The sequence below is a fragment of the Tripterygium wilfordii genome, chromosome 17 (assembly GCF_013401445.1).
Source record: "Tripterygium wilfordii isolate XIE 37 chromosome 17, ASM1340144v1, whole genome shotgun sequence".
NCBI classification, from domain to species: Eukaryota; Viridiplantae; Streptophyta; class Magnoliopsida; order Celastrales; family Celastraceae; genus Tripterygium; species Tripterygium wilfordii.
Genome location: NC_052248.1, coordinates 10,557,460 through 10,584,835, shown reverse-complemented (window position 1 = coordinate 10,584,835; position 27,376 = coordinate 10,557,460). Strand labels below are relative to the sequence as shown.

Here is a 27,376-nt window from a genome sequence, read left to right as displayed (position 1 = left end):
TAGGTAGTGCATTAGGTAGACTGTAGCATGTAGAGGTGCAGAAAGAAGCATAGGTAGATTGTCCTCTGTCCAGTTCAAAGTTTTGAAAAAGAGAGCAGTGATTTTTCGGGCCAGACTTGGGCTAGCCTGAATTTGGGTCAGACCTTCTGGTTTTGGGTAGGGCCTGGCCCAAGAAATGGAGCCTAGGCCCACCCGGGGTTAGGGCCAGCTGCCCAAGCCCGATGCAATTTTGGGCTTGGGCCGTGCTTTGGCCCGCGGGCTCTGGCCGGGCCTAGGCTCGCCGGCCAAATGGTGAGGCCTAGTCTCGTGTCAATAAAGTAAGCCCAAATTTAAGAATGGCTCGTCCATTAAGCAACCCTTATCTTTTTTTAAAAAAATTAATCAATAAAGTAAGGGTGAGCACGGTCTGGTTAACTAGACCTTTAAGGTCAAATCATTAACCAGACCGATAGTAATGGTTTTGCATATAATGAAACCAAAACCAATCCATAACCACCAAAATCGGTGACTCCGGTTAATAGTCAGTTCGGTTTGGTCTGGTTAATGGTTATGTGCCCTTTGGTTGGCTAAGAACAAAAACCCAACTAAATACAAGATTCCATTAGATGTATAAGCTCAAATGGTTGTCTCCGGCCTCTCGACAACCTGATTTGAGGAGTGCCGCATTGGCGAGGTGGCAACCCATTCTTCCACGGTTCCTTGTCGATAACTCAAATCGTGAAAATGTGTGCGTGAGTGACAGAGATAGCAATTTTGAATAAGATATGTTCTTTCTTCTTTTATTTTGGGATTTATTTTTTCATGGGCTTTTGGGCTGGATATTTTTAGTTAACTTTGACTTGGGCAACAGAGATCAGGGATGCAAAAGGAATCCTTCCATAACTGCATAGGTAAATAATTTAATAGAATAGAAATATAGAATAATAGATAAGTAGATAACTGATAATAATAAATAATAAATAATAACAATATGAATTATGAAATATTAAATCTATTTATATATATTTAATTATTATTTATATGTATGTCATTAAGTCCGATTAACCATGGTTTTCAAAAATAAAAACCATGATTCGGATACCACAGTTTGGTTTGGTTCGATTATTCAAACCGTTTGACCAAAATATGGTCAACTGACTGAACAAAACAGGATCGATCGGTCTGATTAGCGGTTTTGATCCAGATTGTGGTCTCATTTGCATAGCCCTACAATAAAGTAAGTTTATATTCAAGGATGAAACACCTATTAAGCAGTTTGGATTTTTTTAAAAATATATTAAAAAAATTTAATACTGGTGAAGAGGCTTGATGATCTTTCTAGATTTTTAGTACAAACAAAAAAATATCTTTCTTTTCCATTGGTGTATCGACTATTGAAATTAATATTGGTTTTACCCATAACAACGACAAGTGTTGAAAGATGTTTTTCTGTAATGAACATTGTCAAGACAGATTTACGCAATCGGATAAGTGACTAATTTTTATATGATTGTCTTATATGTTTCATAGAAAAAAAGAGTTGTTTGGAACTATTACTAATGATTTTGTAACATGACATTTTCAAAATATGATAACTCGTAAATAACAACTTTGATAAATAAAAATGTAAAGTTTTATTGTTTGAAACTATTACTAGTGATTATCTTCATGCAATATAAATAACCTTGAAAAAAAATTTCCGGGAGTGCTACCCTCGGACCCTCGTTGTATGATTGTGCCCCTAGTGAAATCGAATCCTGGGTCTGCCACTAGTCTACAGTTATAGTGATAGTGAGAGTGTGATTCACTTGGCGAAGAACAATGTTCATCATGCTCGCACAAAGCACATTGACATCATGTTTCATTTTGTACGCGATATAGTTGACGAGAGTGAGATTTTTTGAAGAAAGTGGATACGAAGGACAATCCAGCTGATATGATGACAAAGACGAAACCGACACTTGATCAATACTCTACATATGTGAGCATCTTCAAGCTGTTAGTGGAGACAATGGTATTGTGAAAACCTATAAAAAAATAGAGAGACTTAGAGAGAATTCGTGTGAGAGAGTTCATCAATAAAATTTATCATCGCTTTCCGTACACTTAGGTAAGATTGGTCAAACCATGTAAAATCGTTGTCTCTTGTGTGTGATTGATCTTGTTTTTGATTTATCTATTTTTTGCATTGATCGTGAACACTTCGAGCTGTTCTCATACAAAAAATTAGTACCATAGCCGAAGGTTTGTGTTTACGATTGGAGATTCCATTTAAGTCTGCAAAGGTTTCAAATGCTCGATTCGATGTTGAGAAGTTTGACGGAAAGATCAATTTTGGTTTATGATAGGTTCAGAATTGAAATATTATGATCTAACAACGGTTACACAACATTAAAATGGCTTAAAGGTAAATCGACGAACATGTCCAATGATGATCAGGAGGAGTATGATCTCTGGACATGTAGCATGATTCGCTTGTGTCTGACAAAAGAGATAACTTACAACGTGATGTGGGAGAACTCAACGACATCACTATGGGCGAAACTAGAGGGTCTATACATGACGAAATCTCTGACGAGTCGCCTATATCTCAAGAAGAAACTTTACAAGTTGCAGATGGTTAAAAGTACATATATGAATGATCACCTTAACAAATTCAATAAATTAAGTTCAGAACTATTGAATGTTGATAAGGATGTAGAACGTAGTGAAGATGAGTAGTTGTTCTTAACAATCAAATGTAGGTCGCTTAAGGGGGGCTCGAACCATGGGGCATGGTGTGGTCCTTGATTCCAGTGGAGGATTGTTAGACAACCAAAATCCCACATCGGCTAAACATGGTAAGTTGGTGTGTTTATAAGTGTGAACAATATCTCTATTGGTATAAGGTCTTTTGGGTAGAAACCCATAAGCAAATTCATGCTGACATAGGCCTAAAGCATACAATATGATACCAATATGGAGATATGTGGGGTCTATAGTCCCAACAGATTTAAACTAGCGTCGTCAAGCCTGCAAGCATAGAAATTTTCCTACAAACGACAGTATAAGTTGGGCCAAAACCAAGTGCATGGCACAAGGATATTGTCATAGTTGAGACTCAATACACTAGTTTTCTTTTTTCCCTTTGTGCTACGTGTGTGATAAAGGACAATGCAAGAAACAAATTTCATGGAGAATTTACACAAAAAACCAAGATTTTATCGTCATTCTTCATTATCAACTATTAAATAATTTTTGAATAAGCTGTGAGTATAAAACATAGGTCTGAAAATAAACTTCGAAAATAAACTATGCAGTAGGTACTCAAAGTCTAAATCGGCATCGAAACAACATTGAAGAACAAACAAAACTCACATAAAATGTTTCTTCACAATCTCAAATCAACACTTAACATTGAATTCATTAGGAATCCCAACAGCTGGTATGTCTCAGTTATCCCAGTTGTTAAGTTGTACGCACATAATTTCATGTGCATCATGTGTGACATGTAGTCTACCAACTCAACAACTGGCAGGATAATTGGAATAACTATTGAGATCTTGATCATTATCGTATTCCAAAAACCTAGGTAACATGAATATTTCTTTTAACAAAGAAATGTGTCTGCTAGAATCTTTGCAAAATTACAAAGTATTAATTTGTCCTATTTTATTGTATTTATTCAATTTGTTAATTTTTGCTATTTATAATTATTAGATTTTTGTTTCTCATTATTTTGATCAATCAATCAAATTTACGACCAATTCACCAACATATGAATTGATATAAGAAGTTTCTAAGTTTACCAAATCATTGTTTTAATCATAAAAATAAAGAGGAAAATTCCAATATATTTCATAGAAAACCTTGTGTACTTATAAAAAAAAAAGTTGACAATTTATACAAACCAAGATTGTATGTGAATTGATATATATATTCAGACAAATATATGATTGGTTATAATATACAATAAAAGAAAAGTTTAAGGGGTATATGCTTGGTGGTACAAATGACTTAACCACATGGAATCATTTTCCCTTGAGTTAGTCTTTTGCAAAAAGAAGTTACATACATTGGTTTCAAAAGCCAAGCATTGCAACCTTTGTCCAAAAACTATCAAGGCAGTCTATTATACACTTATTTGGAAAAGGTGTTTTACAAGTATATATACAAACATTCATCCTTCAAAATACACACTTAATTTTTTAGTACAATTCCATACAAATTCCTAGTAGTCTTCTCTAGTTTTGCTTTATGCAGAAGACTAGACTTTGTTATATCTTGAAGACTCGTTTGCTTCAATTAAATAGCAACATTTCATGTGGATGCAAATATTGTCTTCAAGATAATGAATCATTCGCACCTCATAGTCTACAATATTCTAATCTCTCTATTACTAACCATTGTTTTTCTAACATGAATCACAAGCAATCAACACCCTTATACATAAAAACTCTCACTAAAATCCAAAATACCAACTCCTCCATGTATGATAAATTGATATATGATTGAAGAGAAATACTTAGATACATGTTAAGACCCAAGTACAAGTTAGATAAAGAGTGCACATCATGAAAAATTGTGATGGTGACAGCTAAAATGTACAATTTTGTTCGAAAACTCAGTTCTTTGATTTGGAATGTTTTTCAACCAATCAATGGTTGCATAAATATTGGCCATGAACTAATAAACTTTCGATTAGTAATGGAATTAAGTCCATGCACAATAAAATATAACTCTTTGTGTAGTATATTGAAAAGAAACATACTTGTGATGTCTTATTCAAATAGACCAGCAAGAGAGGGTCGTATGGATGAGTGTTGGAATTTTGGGTTGGATCTGCAAAGATGGGTTTGAGCCAAATACAAGCGCAATTGGTTAGTCTCTTTGGTGAATACAATCAAGTTGGGATTAAGATAAAACTCTATCTAAAAAGGCACTACAACAAAATGAATCAACAAAGACATTTTTTTAGTCGCGTTTAACTTTAAATCGTCGATATTGTTTGTAGAGGTCTGATTCTTAAAACCATTGCAATAGATTAGCTTTGTGGTTGAAACATTTGTTAGGAATTTATGAAGTCTTTTGTGCATTATCTTGATTTAGAGATGATGTCAGATTTGGCATGGTTATTGTGTTTGTGGAGGTATGATTCCATTGAATGCTTGGTTGCATTGTTACTTTTACTCTTTGGCGTGTGTTCTTTTTTACAGTTGTAACATTTCATAATGTAAATTAATCTTGGTATTGCAACATCTTCTTCATTATTTGAGCTATAAATTATGGCTTTAAAATATTGGAATTGCCCAAAATTTTAAAAATAGTAAAATTTGACTGTTTTATGTCAAATCTGACCATTTTGAAAGTAATGAAATTTTTTTAAACTTTCAAAACAGTGAAACTCGACTGTTTCGAAAACAATGAAATTTTCACCATTTTTATTTAATTTCATTGAATATCACTAATTCAATTGAATACCATTGTTTTATTTTTTCAGAATTTCATTTTCAATAGAAATTTCACTGTTTTTGAAGTGATTATCAAAGTTTTCTGTATGAATCTCTAATTTTCGCCCATAATACATCAATTTCATATAATTTTTTTTATTCTCTATAATAATCACATTATCTTTTGGCGCGAGCTTAATTGTTCTTAACCAAAAAAAAAGACTTTTTCCCTTCAAATCACGCAAAACCTGTGATTTCAAATTTCTTCTTCTATTTTTCATCCACAACAGCTGCAACATATCTGTAAGACAATAACACATCAATTCCTTCTAAAATATCTCGAGATTCATCCAAAACTGCATATCTAAAAATGAACCAAAAAACTCAAAGAAAATAGAAGAAACGAAGAGAGATATAATCGTGATTCAAACTAAAAGCAATATTGAAGAGAACAGTCGAATCTTGGAGAGGAAGAGAGAAACGTTATATTTAGAGAGAGGGACGAGAGAGGCTTGAGGTAGAAGATGATATAAAAATGTTTTAGGGTTATGTTTTATGTAAGGATTTTTTATTCAAATAAATTTCAAGGACTTCCCGGAATTTTCAAAATGCAAGTTAACCTGATGGTATAAAATATTTTAGGGGTGGACCTCCTGGTAGATCTTCCTTTAAAAAAGGGACACATGGCGCAATTGTAGTATAAGAACTTTGCCTTTATATGTTCATAGCATAAAAACTAATAGTTAAAAAAAATTAGCATACAAAACAATAAAATTTAACCCATAAAAATTCAACTTTAGAAAAATAAACTATAAAAGCACCTTCCATCAATCAAAGAAAAACAAAAATACCTGAAATACATAAGAAATAGAAATCAAATGAAATTATCTATTAAAGTAAATTAAAGTAGTACAAAGAAATAAAAAAATAAAACTAATTTTTAAGAATTTAGAATTAGCTCAAATGACCTGAAAACAGATGAGTTTCAAAGGATTAAAAATAGACATCTCTTGAAGTTACTAATACTTTTATATAGTCTATAGAGTTATCGTAGCTACATATTATAAGTATTTCAATTAAATTAATTTTATTAATATAAGAATTTTAATTTATTATCTAATTATAAAACCAAATTAGGATAGGAGAGTCATAATATAATTAAATTATTTGTAATTTTTGAAAATTATATTAATCTTTTGAAACAATTTCAAAAATAACACGTGTCACAATTTTAGTATTCAATAAGGATCCATGTGGCACAATACTTGTAGTTGGGCTGAGAAAGGTCCGTTATCCAGGAGTTGAAATTTTTTATTATTGTTTTACCAAGCTGGGCTCGTATAAACATTATTGTTTTGCGGCACTGTACTTTTGTGCAGGTCCCTGCATATATATATATAATATATATATATATATAAAGAAAAACCTTATATATTGAGTTATTGGGTATTAGTGAAGGTTTTCATTATGGAGGAAGCTTCCGCGAAGCAGCAAGGATAAACAAAATTCCAAAACCACACTCATTCGGCATCTATTTTCATATTATTTCAAGATCAGTAACAGTGAGCTCATTCAATTTTGAGCTCTCCTTAATTTATTATGATTTTGTTTTCTCTGTTAATTTGTTTAGGATAGATTCTTTTGAACTTTGCTTGGATCGATATAATGACGAGTTATATATGTTCTGATACTTTGACATATATTTACATATGAATGTATACATTCACAGAGAGAAGCATACATACATATGGCAATCTTGTGTGCGCTGCTTCATGGGATATGGCAATGCGTTTCAACTATTTGGGCTCTGCAAGAAGTGCGATTCGAAGCCGTTTTCGACGGTGCTTTCTGCTTTACAGTGGCCGTGATCAGGGCTGCTCAGTCTTGCTTTGAAGCCATTAGGAGATTCTAGCTTAAAGCCTTGAACCCCTTTTTCTTTGCCCTTTTCCTTTTGTTTTGGACAATATTCTATAACAATATGTTTCTTTTTTAGGCACTCTTTGGGTGATCTTCTCTCTATGTATATGTCTATCTAAATTCTTGAAAATAAATAGATAATAAGCATAGATATATATATATATATATATATATATATATATATAGGTATAGTCAAATTCTGGGGAGGTAGAGCCAATGTTACTGGCCTAAAACAAAAAAAGATTGCCCTGCAAGGTAACAACCTTTGCTTTCTTTATTTTTCATTTCATGGTGAATCATACAATTTGTTCATGTTAACAATGGGTTGGTCAGTGATTCGACTAGAGGAGGTATATAATGGAGATACAAACCTTTACAATATCAGGAAAGTGAATCAAAAGGATTCTAAAACTCTATGAGAACTAAATATCAGAAAAGTAAACCAAAAAGATTCTAAAACTATGAGAACTAGTAAATCTCTCCAATGTGGGCTACTTAAGGGTCCATCATCTAATTGACGATCGTAAAAGGCTGTTGGAATGAGACTTTTGAGGGAGTTGTTCCTTGATTCCTTCCGTTTGATGTTGAAGCTATTATGGAAATTCCATTGGGAGATGTGAGAGCTCCGGATGTTCGTCGATGGTGTTTTGATCCTAAAGGCCATTACTCGGTCAAGAGTGGTTATCATGTTTATGAACAGTGGCGTAGATTTTCTAAGGGTGATCCTGAGTTGAGCTCTTTTTCCGAATCAAAGATTTGGACTACCATTTGGTGGGTTGCAATGCCTCTCAAAGTAAAGACGTTCATATGGAGAATGTGCAATGATTTTATTGACCTTCACAAATCTTGTGTTTATGGTAGGTTTGGAATATGAGAAATCAAGATCTTCATCAAAACAGCATGGACAAACCTGAAGATGTAAGATGCTGCATGCTGAGCACAAGAAGACCAAGCTACTGATTTTGAGGAGGTTAGTTGTTCCAAACAATTCCCCAACTAGTTGGTGTTTGCTCCCAAGTAATGTCACAAAGATAAACTTTCGACATGGCATTGAAGAAGTCTAAGGTTGGTCTAGGAATGATTGCCAAAGACGAGTTTGGAATCAGGTGCGACCCTGGGCTTGGGCGAGCTGGGCCGTTGCCCAGGGCCTCCAAATTTTAATAATGTTAGTTATATATATAGTAGTCCATTTATCCTCCCAACCCATTTTAAAACCCCATATGTATTAGTTTATAAAGCCCATAAAGAAAGAAAGAAAATTTGAGAAGGAGAGACCCAACTAAAAAGACCAATAGCAGCCCATTAAAATGTCAACTTTAAAATCTACAAAAAGAAAATAAATTTTAAGGAAAAAAATATATATCAAAAGGCCTCATTGACTCATTCACTATTCCCTATTCTTCTCAGTTCTCGACTTTCAACTTCGCTTTGTTTCTACTATCTACTGCAATTGTGCAATTATAATAATAATTATTTCTAAATCTTTGATTTTGCTAAGTTCTCTCTTACATTGATTTGCTTTTCCGTTTGGGATTTTGGAACTAGAAGGAGGATGGGTCGGGTCGGGCCTTGAGAGTTGCAAGTAATTCTTTCTTTGAGTTTTGATTTTCTAGAGGTTTTTTTTTTATCTTCATGATTTCTTTGGTGTTGCAATCTCTAATTCTCTTTGGTTCTTTTTGCAATCTCTTCTGGGTTATGCTCTGCATCCAGTTTTGGATTCTTTGAGATTTTCCTCCTTCTGCAGCTCAACAGCCTCTGGTTATAGCCTTATCAGGTGATTTTGTTCCACTTAATAGACTCAATAATTGAATAATACTCTTTGGTGTTGCAAATGCTTGATGGTGGTTTTTCAAATACATGGATTACATATAGAATATTGTTAACTATTCTGATAATGGTATCCTTCACCAAGAGAAGCTTTTCAAAGTTGAAATTGATAAAATCATATTTTTGGTTCACCAAGTCGCAAGAAATGTTAAATGGGTTAGTTATGTTGTCTATTGAAAGTGATTTGCGGAAAATGTTGATTATACTAACGTAATTAGTGATTTTGCATCTCAACATGCTAAACGAGTCATATTTAAGTAATATATATTTTTCATAGAGTTAGACTTTTAAGAACTATATAACAATCGCGACAAAAAAAATTTTAGAGGGTCATTTTCTTAGAGTGTGCCCAGAGCCCCCGTAGACTCAAGTACGCCACTGTTTAGAATGCACATTGCTTCTAGGGCCATTTGTTTGTCTGCCCACCGCTTTGAATCTCGTATTTCCTTAGTGCCTAACAACTAAGGAAGCTCTTACTTCACTGCGAGTCTATTATCTGAAAGCTAATTCATAACTCGTGATTGCGATTTTGAATAGCAACAACAACAACTCTTTTGAAATCACTTTTTTGGGTCTCAAACATTATATTTTATGTTATTATAGACAAGACTCTTTTTTTTTTCGCGTGCTAGATAAAGTATTTGATAATTTGATTATGTATACATGTCTATATTTATATTGCTCGTCTATATAATTTTTTTTTCATAAATCAAGATATTCACAAATAATTTTACGTCTTTAATATATTACCATATATTTTTAATATATATTACCATATATTTTTAATACTTTTACGTTTTTGGCTTTTTACCATAAATAAACCTCACCTACCACATTCCATTGTAATATTGTATGATCCCCGTTCGTTCACCTTAACCTAGAAATTAAATCTGCTTTCATTAGGAGATTTTCAGAGTCGGTGGTCGCCGCAAGAACGTTCACCTTCCCGAGGAGATCGCTTGCCAAGCACCGGTCTTTCCTGCCTGCGTGCAATTTCGGGATGGAAGACACTAGTTTGAGCGAGGGCGAGAGCGAGAGCAAAGACGACGAAGAAGATGGAAAATTCAAGATCTTACAACATCAGATCAGTAATCCACCAAAACCGTCCCCTCTCAGGTTTGATTTTGTTAGAATTTATTGAGAACTTGTTTGTTTATTAGGGCGTTGATGCACATTGAATTCAGAGAAAATTATTCTTAGGGCCTAGAATCTGTTCTGTATCAACCTCAATGTAAAGGTTTTATTATACAATTTATGTGGGTTTTTCCATATTGTGTTTGAGAATGCAATAGAAACTTCTCTCAAGAAGGAACCTAGCTAGAGGACTTTGTACTGGCATTAGTTAACCGTACAGTCACTTGTATTGTTTTTGACAATTTTCATATAATGGTGTTTGTACACATTGCAATGCATTGAAAACAGTTATTTTAAAAGATTTGCACTTTCATTTTTTCCCTAAACATACTGGCTATTCTTTGGTTGCAATTGTGTTATGGTATTTTGCATCTTCGCTCTGGTGTTGCTTAGCTATGTCTATGATAACTATGAGTTTGCAACAGCGTGGTACGACAAATTTCTGTATGCTTTGTTTTGAAAATCTGGTCGTGGGAAGTCTATTTTATCAGCTCCCAGAGCTGCTGCGTTGCTCGATTTTACTGATGATTATCTTATTAGCCGTTAGATTAGATTAGCTCCACTTAAGATGTCTATATCCTTGATTAGCTGTTACTGTTCTGATTCTCTGCCGATGCTTGTTGGTCTTGTTCTCAGTTTCTTAAGTTTATTTCATAGTATTAGGCTTCGTTTACAGGGTCATGTAATGTTTACTTTTGAGCGCCCACGCACAGTTGCATAGTTATGTCTAACTTGTGAAGTCTGTGGAGGATCTAAGGAAAGATATAGGAGATGAGAAAGTTCTTGTATAATGATCCACAAATTTGCCTAACCATTAACAAACATGTTATCTTCTCTGTATGTGTGAGAACTATAAAAGTTCAACAGTCACCAAAATAAAGAATAGTAGGTGAAGAGCTTCATACTCACAAGTTGGTTTTGCTATTTTTTTAATGGCGATCATACCGTCAAAGGCGCATCTGAGGTGAGGCGATGGGCTCTCACCTCACCCAGCCAGCATTCTAAGTCTCAATTTCAACTTGGCTAAAGAGTTTTAATGTTGGGTTTCTTTTGGAATTTGAAGCCCTGAAAATAAATAACTCAAGATGAAGGAACCTGAGCTCAAGAACAATGTAAACTCAAATACAGTGAAAGAGGAAGATCCGGATCGCTACTGAGAATCGCAGCCCTATCTATCATGTGATAGAGACCAACTGTTTCCGAAAAGTTTCACTTTCTGAACTTAAATATGTCATGCTGTTATGTTTTCTTATTTTGTTAGTTTTATGCTGTTATGCTATTTTGTTTTATGCACTTGTGGGATCAGTTTTATCATTTTTGTCACGCTTGATAATTGGTACTTTGATAATGTGACGTGATTCGTGTGATCTATTTATTTCTTAATTTATTATTGCGTGTTAATTATTGCATACTATTTTAACAATTATTTGATTTATCATTTATTTTATTAATATTGTGCCTTGTGTCTTTCGGGCGCTTGCCTTATGTTTGCCTTGTGCCGCGGGAAATAGAAGTCTCAAGTCCTTGCGTCTCGGATGATAGAAGTACTTTGAATCTTAGGTCTGCCTCCTTGCATTTGACAAGTATGATGCCGAAGTAACAATACTTGGGAATCTGTTTTAAGCTTGTCTCTAGCATAAAGACGCTATGTTTCAAGGCCATATGAATTTGTTGAAGAATAAGAGTAATAAATACTATAATAAAAGAACTTGGACTTGGAGAGAGAGCACATTATCTAAACGAAGGAAACTAGGGTTGGAATAATACCCATCCACCTTTGATTTGTAAAAATCCAAGATAGGTGGAAACCATTGTTTAGTGATAGACTTGCTCGTTCACTTGCCAAATTGGGATATTCATGCTATCCAAAATGCTCTTCATATTTTAAGGATAAAAAAAAACCATATTGTGTTCATAGTGCGTCCGAAGCAGATTCGATGCATATCTCTATTATTAGTGAAAATTGATGCTCAGATATCAAGGGAACACTTTAGGAATATATTACAATTTGCAACATCCAAAAGAGAGTGATTTCCCAATTGGGATAGCATTATCATACTTCCATCATCGGTTTTTTTATTTTTTTTTATTTTTTAAATTCAAAAAGAAGCATCTTCAAGTAGGAGATGTGGTTATTGAAACATAAAACCTTGTTGAATAATAGAACCATTTACCAATCCGTATATGCCTATTTTTCTAAAAATTTCAGTTAGATAAAATTATGTTCATATGTTTCTGGAAGCTTTTTTATATTATTAACTTATATAGAAATGGCATTGCAAACTCAAACCCTTTAAAATATTTGTGATCCAGAGAGTCAAATATTAGTAGTTGACATTCTTTGTATGATTTGGTACAGAATTGGCCCGATTCAGCAGCGTTATTGCAGCCTCAATGACCCGCATCAATGAATGCAGTGGATGGCATATCAATATTAAGTGATAAGATCATCTGCCGTAGACGAATAGAAGCTGTGGTGCATTGGCTTGTCTTCCTTGCAGAAAGAGCCCTGAATGGTGTACATCAGCACATGCTGTCGTTCTCCCTTTCTCCTTTACTTAAGGTATTTCCCTTGTAGCCTTTTAATGGAAATTTATATCATTGTTAGTATAGATTATAAATTCACGAGTCTAGACCAATTTAAGATAATGATGATGAATAATTTTGATATCTGTGAACGTTACTATATTATCTCATTTCGTCAATGTCATTTGTTATTGTTCATATGAAATTGTCTCTTGCTGGGAGTTTCGTTCAATTAATTTACTTCTTCTTCGATGCGGATGAGAATTGAAAAGGTTTGGGGCGCAATCTGGAACTTGATGGGTGTCATTTGGGTGCCTTCTAAGAATCTAAACTCTGAATTGGAGGCTTCGCATTTCCTGATTCGTGACAAACCTAGGCAAAAATTTTTGGTGCTGATCCTCCAGGCTACTTGTTGGTTAATCTGGAAGGAACGAAACTCTAGGGTTTTCCAGGAGAAGGATTGTTCAATATTAGCTTTTTTGGATGGATGGCTAATTGTGTTTAAGCAATGGTCAAGTGGGCATAGTTCCAATTTTTTTGCTAGTCTGTCTTTCTCTTCTTTGTAATGACTGTTTGGGTTGCACCCCTTGGTGCCAGTAATAAATTTTTCTCTTCAAAAAAAGAAAGAGAGTTGAAAGGGATTTTTCCTTTTGGACTTTGGACCAAGTTTTAACAAGTTAGTGAAATTTTGAAAAGAATTCTTGAAGAAAGCAGGGAAGGATGCTTGGTCGGTTATTTCCTTGATCGGAGATTAGCATTTCTCTGGCCAAAGTTCTGTCCCTGGAAAAGTGCTTGGGGTTGCTGATTCCCAAAGACTGGCTGCTCTGGTATGTTCTGCTTTTCGTGGGCTTATTTAGAGCTACTTTTTCGAGGAAAGCTCCACAAGGGGCTCCTGGGGTTACGATGCAAAGACAATCAAACTTTTAACAGCTCGGGATTTCCCTTTCAGCTGGCCTATCAATATTGCCCTTGATTGAATTTCCATTCTTGAAGATTAGCATGCCATTAATAACACTAGAACAAATTCATGGTTCATGATTACTATTCGTTATAGGGCATGTTGCGTGTTGTCTGGCTCGTCTAATTCATCAAATGAGAACTGGTGGAGCTATAATGATTTAATGAAGCAGGATTTAATTAGAATTTACTATATAATTGTTAAATTTGAGATGTCTTCCTATTATGAAAGTATTTCTTCTCTAGGCGAAAGCCTTCTCCGAGTCAAGATGATGTCCCTCTGGTTGTTGATTTATACTTTCATTAAAACTTTGAGATCTTGGTTGTTGATTTATACCTTTCATTAAAACTCTTAAATTCTTGTTTGCTTTACTATACTCACCTGTTAATTTCATGTAGGGAATGTGATGATTAATAATCTCTTATAATTATATTTATGTTATATTAATTAGTTTTTTATTCGTAACATATTGATCTATGTTTTCTTCATTATTTAATAATATTAATGGCTTAGCATTGTCTAGTAGGCACTTTTAATTTTCTTGTGCATGTTGTTTCAGTAACTCAATAACAAGCGATGGGGAGAAACAGAACTTCCAAGGCAGCAGTACTACCAGATGCGGCACTTTATTTGACAACCATTATGGGTCAAGGCCAGCGCATAAATGGGACTACGATTGTCGCAACGAACGTGAGTGGCCGTGTATTCTTGCTTAGTGAAGCAGAACAGCAAGCCATGAAGAGGATTGGGTTAAAACACAAACGTGTCGGGTAAGCTAAATTTAAGTCGCCAGTATTTGTATTCGCCATAGCTAGGTATTGATGTCCTTGTTTCGTTCTAATATTTTATTGTTTTGGTCTAAATTTTGTTTTATTGCAGAGCTCATAATCATCAGATTAGTAATCCACCAAAGATAATGCAGTACTGTGAAGCAGGAATTTAATATACCTAAATATTGGTATGAACTTACCTTCTCTTTAAGATATGATTATTTAAGTATAATTGCTTTTTCAGTAGCAATGTGTTTTAAATTCCCAATTTTACGACTGTTGGAAACTTGGAATGGATGGAGCCCATTTTTCTCAAAAACCATAGCTAAGTCTACCCATTGCATTATAAAGTATAAACCCTTCACAACACTCCCAGTTTTTCGATGTGTGACTCTCTGAGTGGGTGTCTTCTCCAACAGTTCTCTTTTTTATGTATATATGTAACTCTACTTATACCAATAATCGGATGTTCTGGTACTGACATATATGTGAATATATATGGTCACAGCGTGAGGCATATGGCTGTCTTGTGTGTGCTGCTCCATTGGGTATGGCAACATGTTTGAACTCTTCGGGGTCCACAAGAATTGCTATTCGAGTCGAGGCAGCTTTCGATGTTTCTTTCAGCTTTATGGTTGCAGTATCGGAGCTGCTGAGTCTTGCTTTGAGTCCATTAGGAGATTATAGCTTAAACCTCCATTTTTTTCTCCACAATATTAGTTATTTGTATGTAATAAAAATATGTTAATAGACAAGTTATGTGCACAGTGTGTGCTTATCTTGTTTATTATTAATTTTACAGTATAGATTATCATTCTGTTAACATGGTAAATTCTCCCAGATATACCACCCAATTTATTTTCATACATACATAGTTAGCAAGATCATTATTTTAATTTCCAGCACCACTGAACTCCATAACGACAACTGCACGTCCCCTACCTGGATTGCTTTTACAATAATTACAATAATCGTTGAGTCTCTTTCTAATGTTATATGTCGTAATCCCAATTCACTAGCCATTCTAATCGCATGAAGAGCCCTCACTGCTTCAGCTAGAGTGGATTCCACATAAGCATATATAGGGTTTGTTTGGCGCATAATTTTGATAGTAGTATATATTGTAGCATATATGGTAGATAATAAATGGTACTAGTTATGGTTCTTGAAATGTTGGTAGGTGTTTGGTTATACTTTTACTGGTAACATAAATTGTGTTAAAATAGTTGCAATAAATGGTAAAATAAATAATAAAAAATTTATAAAATAAAAATTAATTAAAATAAATATATTAATATCAGCAATTACTTTTCAAATATTTTTTAATAATTTTTATTTTAAGAATTATTAAAGAATTGAATTATTAACTAATCTAAACTAAAAATGTGGGGTAAAAAGGTGGAGAGAGAATGAGGGTATTATAATCATTCCAATATAAAGTGAGGGTTAAAAAAGGAAAATTGTTGTAAATTGTCTCCAAATTATCCCATATAAGACCGTTTTGAAAAAGAACAATATATTGTCCAAAAATTGTCTCGGTTTTTGGGAGGTAAACTTGTTGTTATTTTGTGATTTACAATTTATTGTTAGAAGACAATATATGGTGCACCAAACATACCCATACACATGTTTTTCTAAAGCAAATTGATCAAATTAGTTTGCAATCATATATTAATAATCACATTTCACATACCTAACTTGTCATTTTTACTTGCTATAGATAAGTTCTTTCCTTTTTTTTTGGTAGAGAAAATGTATGATAATTTGATTATGTATATATGTCTATATTTATATTGCTCGTCTATATAAAATTTTCATAAATCAATATATTCACAAATAAGGGAGAAGTACCACAGAGGCCCTTGTACTTTGCAAAACGGGTCATTTGAGCCCCTTTACTTTTTTTGGGTCATTGAACACCCTTACTTGCAAGAATGGGCTACGTTGGCCCTTGTATAACATTTCCGTTAAAAAAAAAGCTGAGTTGGCAAAAGAAAATGACATGGATTTTATTTAAAGAAAATTGAAAATGACATGGCAATTGATGGGGTTAAGTTACAATCTCACACACAGAAACCCTAAATTTGTGAAACCCTTGTAGAGAGACATTTGAGAGGAAGGAGTGTCGTCGATCGTTGATCGTCGATCATCGATCTAGGTTTTGTCACAACTGGGTTTGATTTCAGATACAATCATCGACGAAATGTCTCCAACGAAGGTCAGGGCTGTTCGGCGAAAGAAAATACAAGAGGAGGTGAGTTTGAGATTAGGTTTTTCTGATATGGGTTCGATTTGGGGTTTTTAGGGTTTATTTTCTCACATGGTTACGATTTTGTTTTTCAGTACTCTTCTAGTAGCTCAGACAATGAAGTTGTTCCTGAAGATAACTCCTCAGAGGACGATGAGGAGGTGATTGTTGCGAGGGAGAAGGTTAGAAACTACAAAAGGGGATGGAAGGATGTATCTCTACTGCAAGAGAGTGACAAAGAAGGTGAAGATGATGATGAGCAGGTTGATGATGAGCAGGATAATGAGCAGAATGATGAGGGTTTAGGTTATGAGGAGTACGATGAGGAGCCTGGGGAGAGCGAGAAAGGTGTTGATAGTGATTATTTAGACTCTTCTGATCCAGGACGTTACAGGGATAGTACAGATGAGGATCCAGAGGTGCGGGATGATGCAATTAGAAAGAGAAGCAGATTTCCATCATACAAAAAGGTGAAAGGTATTCCGAAATTTGAGCTTAGCATGTTGTTCACTAGTAATAATGAGTTTAAGGATGCTGTTAGCAATTATGCTATAATGACTAGGACTGACATTCGATTCAGTAAAAATGAACCTAGTAGATGTAGAGCCAAATGTAAGGGAGCTACTGATTGTCCATGGTTGATATTTGCATCATATAGTAGACAAGTGGATAGTTTTCAAGTAAAGACCTATGTTAGTGAACATACATGTCAACCAAAAAGGGGTTTAAAGTGGTTAACTACAAAGTACATGGTGAAGAGGTTCTATGGTTTTATTGCTGCCCACCCAGACATAAAAATTAGATATCTGAAACCCTTTATGGAACAAGCTTTGGAATTAGATGTGAGCTTAGGCCAATGTAAAAGGGTGAGGAAGACTGTATTAGCTGATTTAACGGGTAGCTGTGTAAAGGAATATGCACAATTAAGGAATTATGCTGAGGAGTTGATGTTGTCTAACCCTGGAAGTACTGTCTCATTGCTTACTGATAGGCAAGATGAGAATGGACCTGTTCCATTCAAAGCATTCTATTGTTGTTTTAAGGCATGTAAGGAGGGATTTATGAAGGGTTGCAGACCAATATTAGGAATTGATGGATGTTTTTTAAAGGGATTAGTTAAAAGGGAATTATTGACAGCAATAGGCCGTGATGGGAATAATCAAATGTTCCCATTAGCTTGGGCTGTAGTACTGGTTGAGAACACTGAAACATGGACTTGGTTTCTGAATTTGTTAAAGCATGATTTAGGTACTGCTGAAGGTGAACTTTGGACTCTGATAAGTGATAGACAAAAGGTATGTGTTTGTGTATTTTCAGTTAATGATATCCCTATCTTAATTGTATTTCATGTCCATTACTCATATTTTGTATTCTTTGTTGTAGGGCTTGGTTGCTGCTGTAGCTGATACATGGCCAAAAGCTTATCACAGGTTTTGTTGTAGGCATTTGTATGCAAATTGGTGTAAGAATTATCCAGGCAGACATCTTAAGCATCTCTTCTGGCAGCTGGCCAAATCAACCAATATGTCTGATTTTGAGCTTAACTTCAAGGAGATTGAGAAGGTGCATCCAGCTGCTGCAAAGGATTTGATGCTTGTGCATCCTAAGTATTGGAGTAAGGCATACTTCAGTCCATGGTGTCAATGTGATTCATGTGACAACAATCTCTGTGAGGCATTCAATGGCACTATTGTGGAAGCTAGGAGCAAAAGTATAATTTCAATGCTTGAGGATATTAGAAGGGCAATGACGAGGAGAATTAGGGACAAGAAGTTGGGAGTAAATTCATGGAAGCAAGAATATGGACTACTTATTCATAGAAGGTTGATAAAAAATGTAATAGATAGCCATTTGTGGGTGTGTGAATGGAATGGAGGAGGAAGTTATGAAGTGAAAAATGGGAGAAGTCAATTTGTGGTGAAATTGAGGGATGGAACCTGCACATGTGGGGCATGGCAGATTTCTGGAATTCCATGTCCCCATGCAATTCGTGTTGCGCATGCCAATGGTGAAAAACCTGAGGATTATCTTGCACTTTGGTACAGGAAGGAGACATACTTGAGAGCATATCAGGTACCAATTGAACCAATTAGAGGGGAGAACATGTGGCCGAGGAGTGAGCAGGACCATTTACTACCTCCTAAGATGAGGAAGATGCCAGGGAGACCGAAGAAAAAGAGGAGAAGGGAACAACATGAGACTGTCAACAAAACCAAATTGACACGAGAAGAGAGGATTATGACTTACAAAGTGTGTAAGGGCAAGGGGCATAATGCTAGGAATAAGGCATGTCTTGGTAGGATGACTTCCAGTAGCCAAGTTAGTGGCTTAACTTCAACAAATGAACCAAGGATGACAAGGCAAACAAGTCAAGCATCCCAAACAAATGAACCAAGGATGACAAGGCAAACAAGTGTAGCCGTGGCCTCAATGCAGGGAGGATCTAATGAACCAATGCAAGGACAACCTAGCAGGACTAGGTATGTCAGTCCTTTTCACAGGGAATGCAGGCCAAAAACCAAGCCAAAAAAGAGGACATTATTGACTGGCCTGGGTCTCTACATTAATCCTGATACAGGTCGTTCAATCCTAAACGTAAGTTTGATAATTTGCATTTTCTAGCTTGCAGATGTATTGTATGTTAATGTCAAAGCATTATTTTGTTGTTTAATATTATGTTTTTTTCCTCAATTTTTGCAGCCTGGGACTTCTATGTCAAGGGTAATTGACCGTGGAAGTGATAGTATGAAGAACAAGAAGAATGGAGTTGATAGAGGGTCATCTGGTGGGCAAATATGATGTTGCTGGCATGTTTTTGTTGTGTCCATCTCTGTTTTGATTTATGTGTATGTTCTGTTGTTGATGTTGGAACTATTTAATCATATTTTGTAGTATTTGAGGATGGCTTGTGTAATGGATCTATTGGAATCATGTTTATGCACTAAATCTATTTGACTCATTTTTATTAATGGATGTTTATGGATGCAAATTTTTTGGAATTCGAGGGTGTAATTTGACCCATTTGTTGAAAATATGAGGGCTTAAAAAACCCATTAATTAAAGTACAGGGGGTTCTTTGACCCTAAAATATGAAGTTTACAATCATTTCAACGAAATTGTAACATATCTACTTTCATAGTAAAAACAAAGAATCGGACACGTGTCATTATTTTATTGGCCAATGACACGTCATCGCCTAGTCAGCATATTATAACTTATTAGAAAAATCCAGCTCAAATAGATAACTGCCACATAAGCACCGTTATAACAGAAGTTCCTTGAGGGGCTAATTTAGCCCATTCTTGCAAGTAGAGGGTGTTCAATGACCCAAAAAAAGTAAAGGGGCTCAAATGACCCGTTTTGCAAAGTACAGGGGCCTCTGTTGTACTTCTCCCTCACAAATAATTATAAGTCTTTAATATAATACCATATATTTTTAATATAATACCTTTTTTACCCTTAAAAAGTTTACTCTTTATATTACCCTTAAAAAGAATACAATGTAAATACTAAATACTACGGTTTTACCATAAAAGGACCTCACCTACCCCCTTGCATTGTTGATCCCCGTTCACCTTAACCTCAAAATTAACTCTGGTTCATTGGGAGATTTTCTGAGTCGGTGGTCGCCGCAAGAACGTTCACGTTCATGAGGAGATCGCTAGCCAAAGCAACGGTCTTTCCCGCCTGAGTGCAATTTTGGGATGGAAGACACCAGTTTGAGCGAGAGCGAGAGCGACGACGAGGGCAAAGACGACGACGAAGGTGAAAAATTCAAGATCTTACAACATCCGATCAGTAATCCACCAAAACCGTCCCCTCTCAGGTTTGTTTTTCAATTAGAATTCATTGAGGACTTGTATTGTTTATTAGGGCGTTAATGCACGATGAATTTAAAGAACATTATTCTTAGGGCCTAGGATCTGTTCTGCATTAACCTCAATGTAAAGGTTTTATTATACAATTCTTGTGGGTTTTCCCATATTGTGTCTGAGAACGCAATCGAAACTTCTCTCAAGAAGGAACCTAGCTAGAGGACTTTGTACTGGCACACTATTTAACCGTATAGTCACTTGTGTTGTTTTGGACAATGTTTATATAATGGTATTTGTACACATTACAATGCAATGGAAACCGTGCTTCAAAAGTTTTTGCCCTTTCACAACTCACAAGTTGGTTTTGCTATTTTTTAATGGCGATCATAGCTGTCAAAGGCGCATCTGAGGTGAGGCGATGGGCTCTCACCTCACCCAGCCAGCATTCTAAGTCCCAATTTCAACTTGGCTAAAGAGTTTTAATGTTGGGTTTCTTTTGGAATTTGAAGCCCTGAAAATAAATAACTCAATATGAAGGAACCTGAGCTCAAGAGCAATGTAAACTAAAATATGTTGAAAGAGGAAGATCCGGATCGCTGCAGTCGGAGGGACATATGATATTCGACCAATACACTGTCCTCGTTGTCTCCGAAACTAGAACTTGTTTTTTCCATCCCATCTCCAAAAAGAGGGGAATTTAGCGTATGTTTGTTGACGTGCATCTTCAGCTGTGCAATTTGTAGACATCCACTCTGTTAACATAGTCTTTTTTATACTAGGTTGATGCAGCAGTCCATCAACATTTTGATCACCTCGAAAGATTATATTATTCATCAAAGGTAAGTGAATTGTAAGATTTTGAACCGCAGGAAACTTACAATGGATGTCAAAGTCGAAAATCCTCCAAATTGATTCATATGCAGTAAGATATCTACAATCAAGAAAAGTTTGAATCTCATCAATAACTTTAGATTGAGCTGATGAACAGGGTTGAACTTGATCAATGTTTTCATGTAACATTGCTCTTGCTCTATCTGGTCCCTTACTGATATACTTAAATAAGTATTTGATTGATCTTGAGCGATTACATCATTCAACATTTACATGTGCTTGATACTTTAATAGTAGTCCTTTATTGTAAGGAACAACAGATTGATTGTCAAGTTTCACTCGTCCTTTAACAACTGTTCTGTCATCATCACGTCTTCTATAAAGAGCAAAACCATCATCTGCAATAACTGTTTCTGAGCTGTATTTTTTTGGGAAATGTTTGGTACACCTCTGATTTCTCATACAGGGTGCTTTAGGATTGGCAATACCACAAGGTCCATGAATCATAAAAGCTGAAACGATGTTGTAGAGTATGAGATCCAACTGTTTGTCTGGAATTTCTGCACATATAATCTCATCAATATCATCAGTGGTTGAATATTTATCATCTGGATGGAGCCACACTATTATATGAACATGAGGTAAGCCTCTTTTCTGGAACTCCACAGTATGTATGCCACCAATAGCTCTACCAAAGTAGTTTTCTTGTTTTATATCTTTCATGAACTCAATTAGTTTCGTATGGAAAACTCGGAAGATAATATCGGGTCTGTCTTCTGCTCGTTGTCCTGGGATGAGGTTCAATGCATCACAGATCTCTTTCCACTGTGTATTACATGTAAAAGTGATGAAAAGATCAGGATTTCCAAGAGCACGACAAATTGCCATTGCATCATGATAATGCTGAATCATATAGCGAGGACTTCCAGTGAAGCTTGCTGGTAGAATATTACGTTTCCCAACTGTATTTGCACTGATATCTCCATGAAGAAATGCATCTTGTACACCTTTATAGATTTTAGATCTATAATGCTCTTGTTGATACTTAAATCGAATATAACACAACCTTTCATCTTCTATAGAGGTGAATGCATCAATGATATATTGTTGCAATAATCTGCCTCCTCTAATGAGTAATTGACTTTTAGAGCTCATTTGTTGCAGCATATAACAATAATATTCTCTCCTGGTGACAAACTCCCGTTTCATTTTTCTTGTACCTACATAAAATTGATAAAGGAGGTCAGCTTATATCCATAACAATAGTATGTTCTCCTGGTAACTAACCAGCATTTGTTTTTTTACATACCTATATCAAATTGATAAGGAATATCAATTTTATATCCATCTTCGCCATATGGAAATAAGATAGGATATTGCATAGCCATAAAAGCAGGATGCAAATCACTTATCTGTTTCAATTTTCCTGTTTGGTATTCAACTATAATATCACGGCCTTCATCAGACTGCCTAAGATCTCCAACAATTAATCCCGCCATCTCAGGAACAGATGGGTGATTATATTGAGAAGTATCATCTGGACGCTTCGCAGATAATATTAAAGACACAGAATGGAGATCACAGTTCTAAATCGATCTCTTGCCGTCCGAAAAATTTTTACCAATGCATTAACCTTATCAAACATTTCTATTAGCTGTAAAATAATACGTTCAACTTCATCAGCTTCAATGTTTGCTCTAGAGCTTGAAAAAGCTGCTAATCTATTTGTAGCTTCATTCTCCATGTCATAAATATACAGCTGAGCAAATTGGGGTTTCTCACCAGGTAATGGAACCAAGGAGCCTATAAGATGATGGTTTTGACCATTAATTCTGAATGTATATGGTGCTTGTCCATCATTTATGTCTCGATCAATTTTGCCACCGAAAGATGTAAATGCAAACATGCAATTGAACATCCTTAGATTCTGATGAAAAAGTTTTGAAAGCTGACCCCCATTATAATCTAACAGTTGTTTTAATGGACGAGGAGCTCCTCTATCCCCAGGAAGCTTTATACGACCCTGTCTGCAACAAAGCGAGTATATGGGAATATTCGAGTGATGATTTTTGAGCCGTTCAGCAAACCAAAAAATAGCCCCACAATACTGACACTTATATTCTGGAGAACCCAAGTTCAAAGTATCAGCAACATTTTGAGCAAGTAATTCATCTGAGAATAGAGTTGGCTCAGATGGCTCTTTTGATTTCTTTTCAAACGTTGCTTTGCTATCCTATTTTTCCTATTTGTCTCAGGATGATCCATTCTTTAAAGACACTGATAATCAAAATGTCAATACAAAAATATATATTGAGAACTCAACATGAGAAAAAGAAATTCATTTAGAGCACATACATCAATAAGGATATGTACAACAGGAAAAATTAAGCTAACCAATTTCACAAACATCAAGTAGGAGGAAGCATAATAACATACTAATATCGGAAAATAAATTAAAGATTTGTTTGTCACATTGAAACAAACATAGACAATGAAAGGAGAGAAAACAACATATAGCCAAAGAGAAGGGAACAACCCAAATTAAGAATCCATTTACATACCTTTGTATAATTATGACCTCAAATACCACTGTGTAGCTGAAATTTGAAGGCACAACCTAGCGTAAAACATAGACAATGAAACAAACATACACAATGAAAGGAGAGAAAACAACATATAGCCAAAGAGAAGGGAACAACCCAAATTAGGAATCCAATTACATACCTTTGTATAATTATGACCTTAAATACCACTGTGCAGCTGAAATTTGATGGCAGCACCTAGTGTAAATCTCAACATAGAATACCGCTGAGCTGCCAAGGAAGAACCTAAGAAGAAATTGCGTTATAGTGACAGAAAAGTAATGGAATTTCACCATAGGAGTCAAGTAAATGAGGGGGAAAAAAGGGCTTATACACCTGCCTCAATTCCTCTTATTCCCTCGATAAAGCGTATCAGAAAAGACAGGATAAAGAGGAGGATTTTCTGGGTGTTTACTTCAGCAAAGCGAATCGGAGAAGACGGGATCAAGAGGAGGATCATTTTATTGCACCGCCCTCGTTACTCGGAGATCAGACCTCATTGGCTTGGGGTGTGGGTGCTGGTTTGTCGGTTGTCTTAGCAAAACCATGTATTTCATTGTGATTGTTGAGAAAGGTGTTTTTTTGTTTCTTCTGGTTCTTCGATCTTGTCTGATGAGCAAGTGCAATTGCTTTGTCTCACTTTCTTTAATTGGCAGGGAGAAACGCACGAGTAGGGAAAGAATGCGGAAGTCGTCGGGAGAATGCGTAAAATGCAGAGAAACGCGCGAGTAGGGAAAGAATGCGGAAGTCGCCGGGAGAATGCGTGAAATGCACGGATTATATATATATAGATATAGATATAGATATATATATAGATGGAGATACAAACATTTACAATATCAGGAAAGTAAATCAAAATGATTCTAAAACTCTATGAGAACTAAATATCATAAAAGTAAATCAAAAAGATTCTAAAACTATGAGAACTAGTAAATCTCTCCAATGTGGGCTACTTAAGGGTCCATCATCTAATTGACGATCGTAAAAGGGTGTTGGAATGAGACTTTTGAGGGAGTTGTTCCTTGATTCCTTCCGGTTGATGTTGAAGCCATTATGGAAATTCCATTGGGAGATGTGAGAGCTCCGGATGTTCGTCTATGGTGTTTTGATCCTAAAGGCCATTACTCGATCAAGAGTGGTTATCATGTTTATGAACAGTGGCATAGATTTTCCGAATCAGAGATTTGGACTACCATTTGGTTGATTGAAGTGCCTCTCAAAGTAAAGACGTTCATATGGAGAATGTGTTGGACCAAAGGTCCTACATTTTAATTTTGATGATCCAATATTATTGTCCTATTTGATTACATGCACTATGTGATGAATTTAAGATTGAATTTGAAATTGGTTTTTATTGATAAGGTTTAAACATACCTGTGAACTCACTGATCATTTTTATATCAAATGAATTCGGATTAAGCTGAAATTTGGTAGAGACATTATTTACATCATAATAAACATTTTTTCATGAAGACATGATTAAGAAATTCTGACTTTTTCTTGCTCAAAATCGTTGCCCAAATATCTGTCCGAAATTGCTGCGCTATGTTATTATCTCCGATTGATTTATGTGACTTATTATATGACTATATGATGTTTATTTGAGCTGGAAACTTACACGCACATTAGTCTATATATGTTATGATATTATATGCTTATATTTTAATTATTTAACCTCAATTAACCTATGGTTCAAGCATGAAACTCAAATGAGTTTACAAGCAAATTTCAGGAAAGTTGAGAGAGACTTCATCAAGAGTTCAAATATAAAATATTTCATTACATATGCAAGACGTGTGATCTATATTAAAGAGTAGGATTCAGTTTCCGTGAGAAATTTTTTGACTTGGTGATATTTTGGAGATTAAAAGCAAAAGGTTTACTTTCCTTACTTGTTATCAGAAATCAATGGAGAAGGACTTCTCATTCATTCAACGGAGACCATATGGAGGAATATTCTTTATATGAAGCTGATATCAAGAGTTTATTTTCTGAAATTAAATGCAATTCAAGGCCAGCAAATGAAGGAAATCAAATCAAGGAGTTCTCTTATTGACTTACCGAAATCACAAGAAATTTATTGAGAAGATTTTGCAGCTGATTCTTCTATGAATAAAGAAGGGCCAAATTCAAGGAGGTTTCCAAAATTGGAGAGAAGACTTTGCCCATTTGAAGTTGATTATGTTACCATAATTACAAGTGCAATATTCAAAGCTGAATTCACACTTTGACGTGTCAAATTAGTGTGTCTAATTGAGAGAAGATCACAGAGCTTTCTTTTTATACAAGTCAAGAGAAGTTGATTCTGTCACATGTTCCAAAGATATTTGCAAGGCAAAATCTCATAATTGAAAGAGAAGAATCAAGACATTATTGCCGACTTTATGGACGATTCTCTCAAGAGCTAAAATCATGAGAACATGATTTTTCTTGGCCTATATAAGCAGTTGCTCGGCACAAGAGAAAAGACACAAGAAAGTGTTAGAATTATCAAAGCTATTTGCTCTCAATTTCTCACCCAAGCTCATATAATATTCTTCTATCTTGCTTCACCGTTTGCTTAGTGCAAACACAGGTGTGAAGAACTAAATCTTTTTTGTTCATCTTCACCGATTGCTACCGCAATTCTAGGTGTGAAGAATCTTCTCTTCTTGTGAGCTCTTCTAAACTCAAATCCAATTTTCTATCCGTGAGCCTCACTTTAAAATCTCTTGAGAGTTCCTCCTAGTTTGTTGAGTGCAAACACTGAGTGAGTGAATCAGTTGAGCATATCTTTGTAAAACCCAAACCGGGTACTATATTTGTGAGATTGTGGAAGAGTTGGGGTAATTTTGAAACCCTTGTGTAAGAGTTTTGTGGAGCTCTTGAAAAGCCACACCTTAGTTGAGGTTGGAAAATCCTAGGTGGTGAACCTAGGCAGTAGACGTAGGAGAAGAGTCTCCGAACTACTATAAATTACTTGTGTGCTCTTTACTTGCTTTACTTTTACAGCTTTCATTGACTCTTCTAATCTAACATAACTTGCTTTATTTTATTTACTTTATATTATTGTTTATTCTGTTCATATTGCTATTGTCCTGTAAAATTGCAAGTTAAGTACTTTCTAGTGCCTATCTTGTTAGAAGCTTTGCTTCAATTGGTTCCTATTGTGCAATTTATTCATATTGCTCATATAGGTCCATTTGTGTGCAATTATACTTTGCCATTGATTAAATTGATAGGATTTTGCATCTAGACGCATTATATACTTAAGTTACAAGTCTAAAGATAAGATTTGATTTGCTTGGAAATAAATTAGGGCAATTGTATTAGTAAGACTCACTTTGTGTGCTTGGTGTGGTGCTTGATTTGTGAATTTGA

The 27,376-nt window shown here is 35.1% G+C and overlaps 2 protein-coding genes and 1 long non-coding RNA gene across 7 annotated transcripts; 2 read left to right on the top strand and 1 right to left on the bottom strand.

The window, feature by feature from the left end:
• The first annotated feature begins 9,993 nt into the window (after window positions 1-9,993).
• Window positions 9,994-15,407, top strand: LOC119982586. The gene is made up of 5 exons (XR_005464428.1): window positions 9,994-10,268; window positions 12,646-12,849; window positions 14,330-14,540; window positions 14,650-14,728; window positions 15,049-15,407. It is a non-coding gene; the product is annotated as an uncharacterized LOC119982586 (long non-coding RNA).
• A 1,735-nt stretch (window positions 15,408-17,142) lies between these two features.
• Window positions 17,143-19,725, top strand: LOC119981904. The gene is made up of 3 exons (XM_038825043.1): window positions 17,143-18,083; window positions 18,172-19,383; window positions 19,489-19,725. Exons 1-3 carry the CDS (start codon window positions 17,289-17,291, stop codon window positions 19,585-19,587), a joined length of 2,106 nt encoding a protein of 701 aa, XP_038680971.1. The 5' UTR covers window positions 17,143-17,288; the 3' UTR covers window positions 19,588-19,725.
• Window positions 19,726-21,205: 1,480 nt separating this feature from the next.
• Window positions 21,206-24,733, bottom strand: LOC119982582. Of its 5 annotated transcripts, none has more exons than XM_038826050.1 (4): window positions 24,159-24,733; window positions 23,996-24,051; window positions 22,744-23,711; window positions 21,206-22,654 (listed from the first exon to the last, which is right to left on the bottom strand). In XM_038826050.1, the coding sequence occupies exons 3-4, from the start codon at window positions 22,931-22,933 to the stop codon at window positions 21,693-21,695; spliced, it is 1,152 nt and encodes a 383-aa protein (XP_038681978.1). In that variant the 5' UTR covers window positions 22,934-23,711; window positions 23,996-24,051; window positions 24,159-24,733; the 3' UTR covers window positions 21,206-21,692. The 5 variants fall into 5 exon arrangements, with proteins under 5 accessions (XP_038681978.1, XP_038681979.1, XP_038681981.1 ...); XM_038826051.1 differs by having other exon boundaries at window positions 22,744-23,461; XM_038826053.1 differs by having other exon boundaries at window positions 23,217-23,461.
• Window positions 24,734-27,376: the final 2,643 nt, after the last annotated feature.

What these genes read in the sequence shown, in the direction of transcription:
- LOC119982582 (XM_038826050.1), bottom strand. Translation starts at nt 22,933, where the DNA reads ATGGCGGGATTAATTGTTGGAGATCTTAGGCAGTCTGATGAAGGCCGT. An exon ending in TCCTTATCAATTTGATATAG is followed by an intron (nt 22,655 to 22,743) that starts GTATGTAAAAAA and finishes AATTTTATGTAG; the next exon opens with GTACAAGAAAAATGAAACGG.
- LOC119981904 (XM_038825043.1), top strand. Translation starts at nt 17,289, where the DNA reads ATGTTGTTCACTAGTAATAATGAGTTTAAGGATGCTGTTAGCAATTAT. An exon ending in TGATAAGTGATAGACAAAAG is followed by an intron (nt 18,084 to 18,171) that starts GTATGTGTTTGT and finishes TCTTTGTTGTAG; the next exon opens with GGCTTGGTTGCTGCTGTAGC. An exon ending in CAGGTCGTTCAATCCTAAAC is followed by an intron (nt 19,384 to 19,488) that starts GTAAGTTTGATA and finishes CAATTTTTGCAG; the next exon opens with CCTGGGACTTCTATGTCAAG.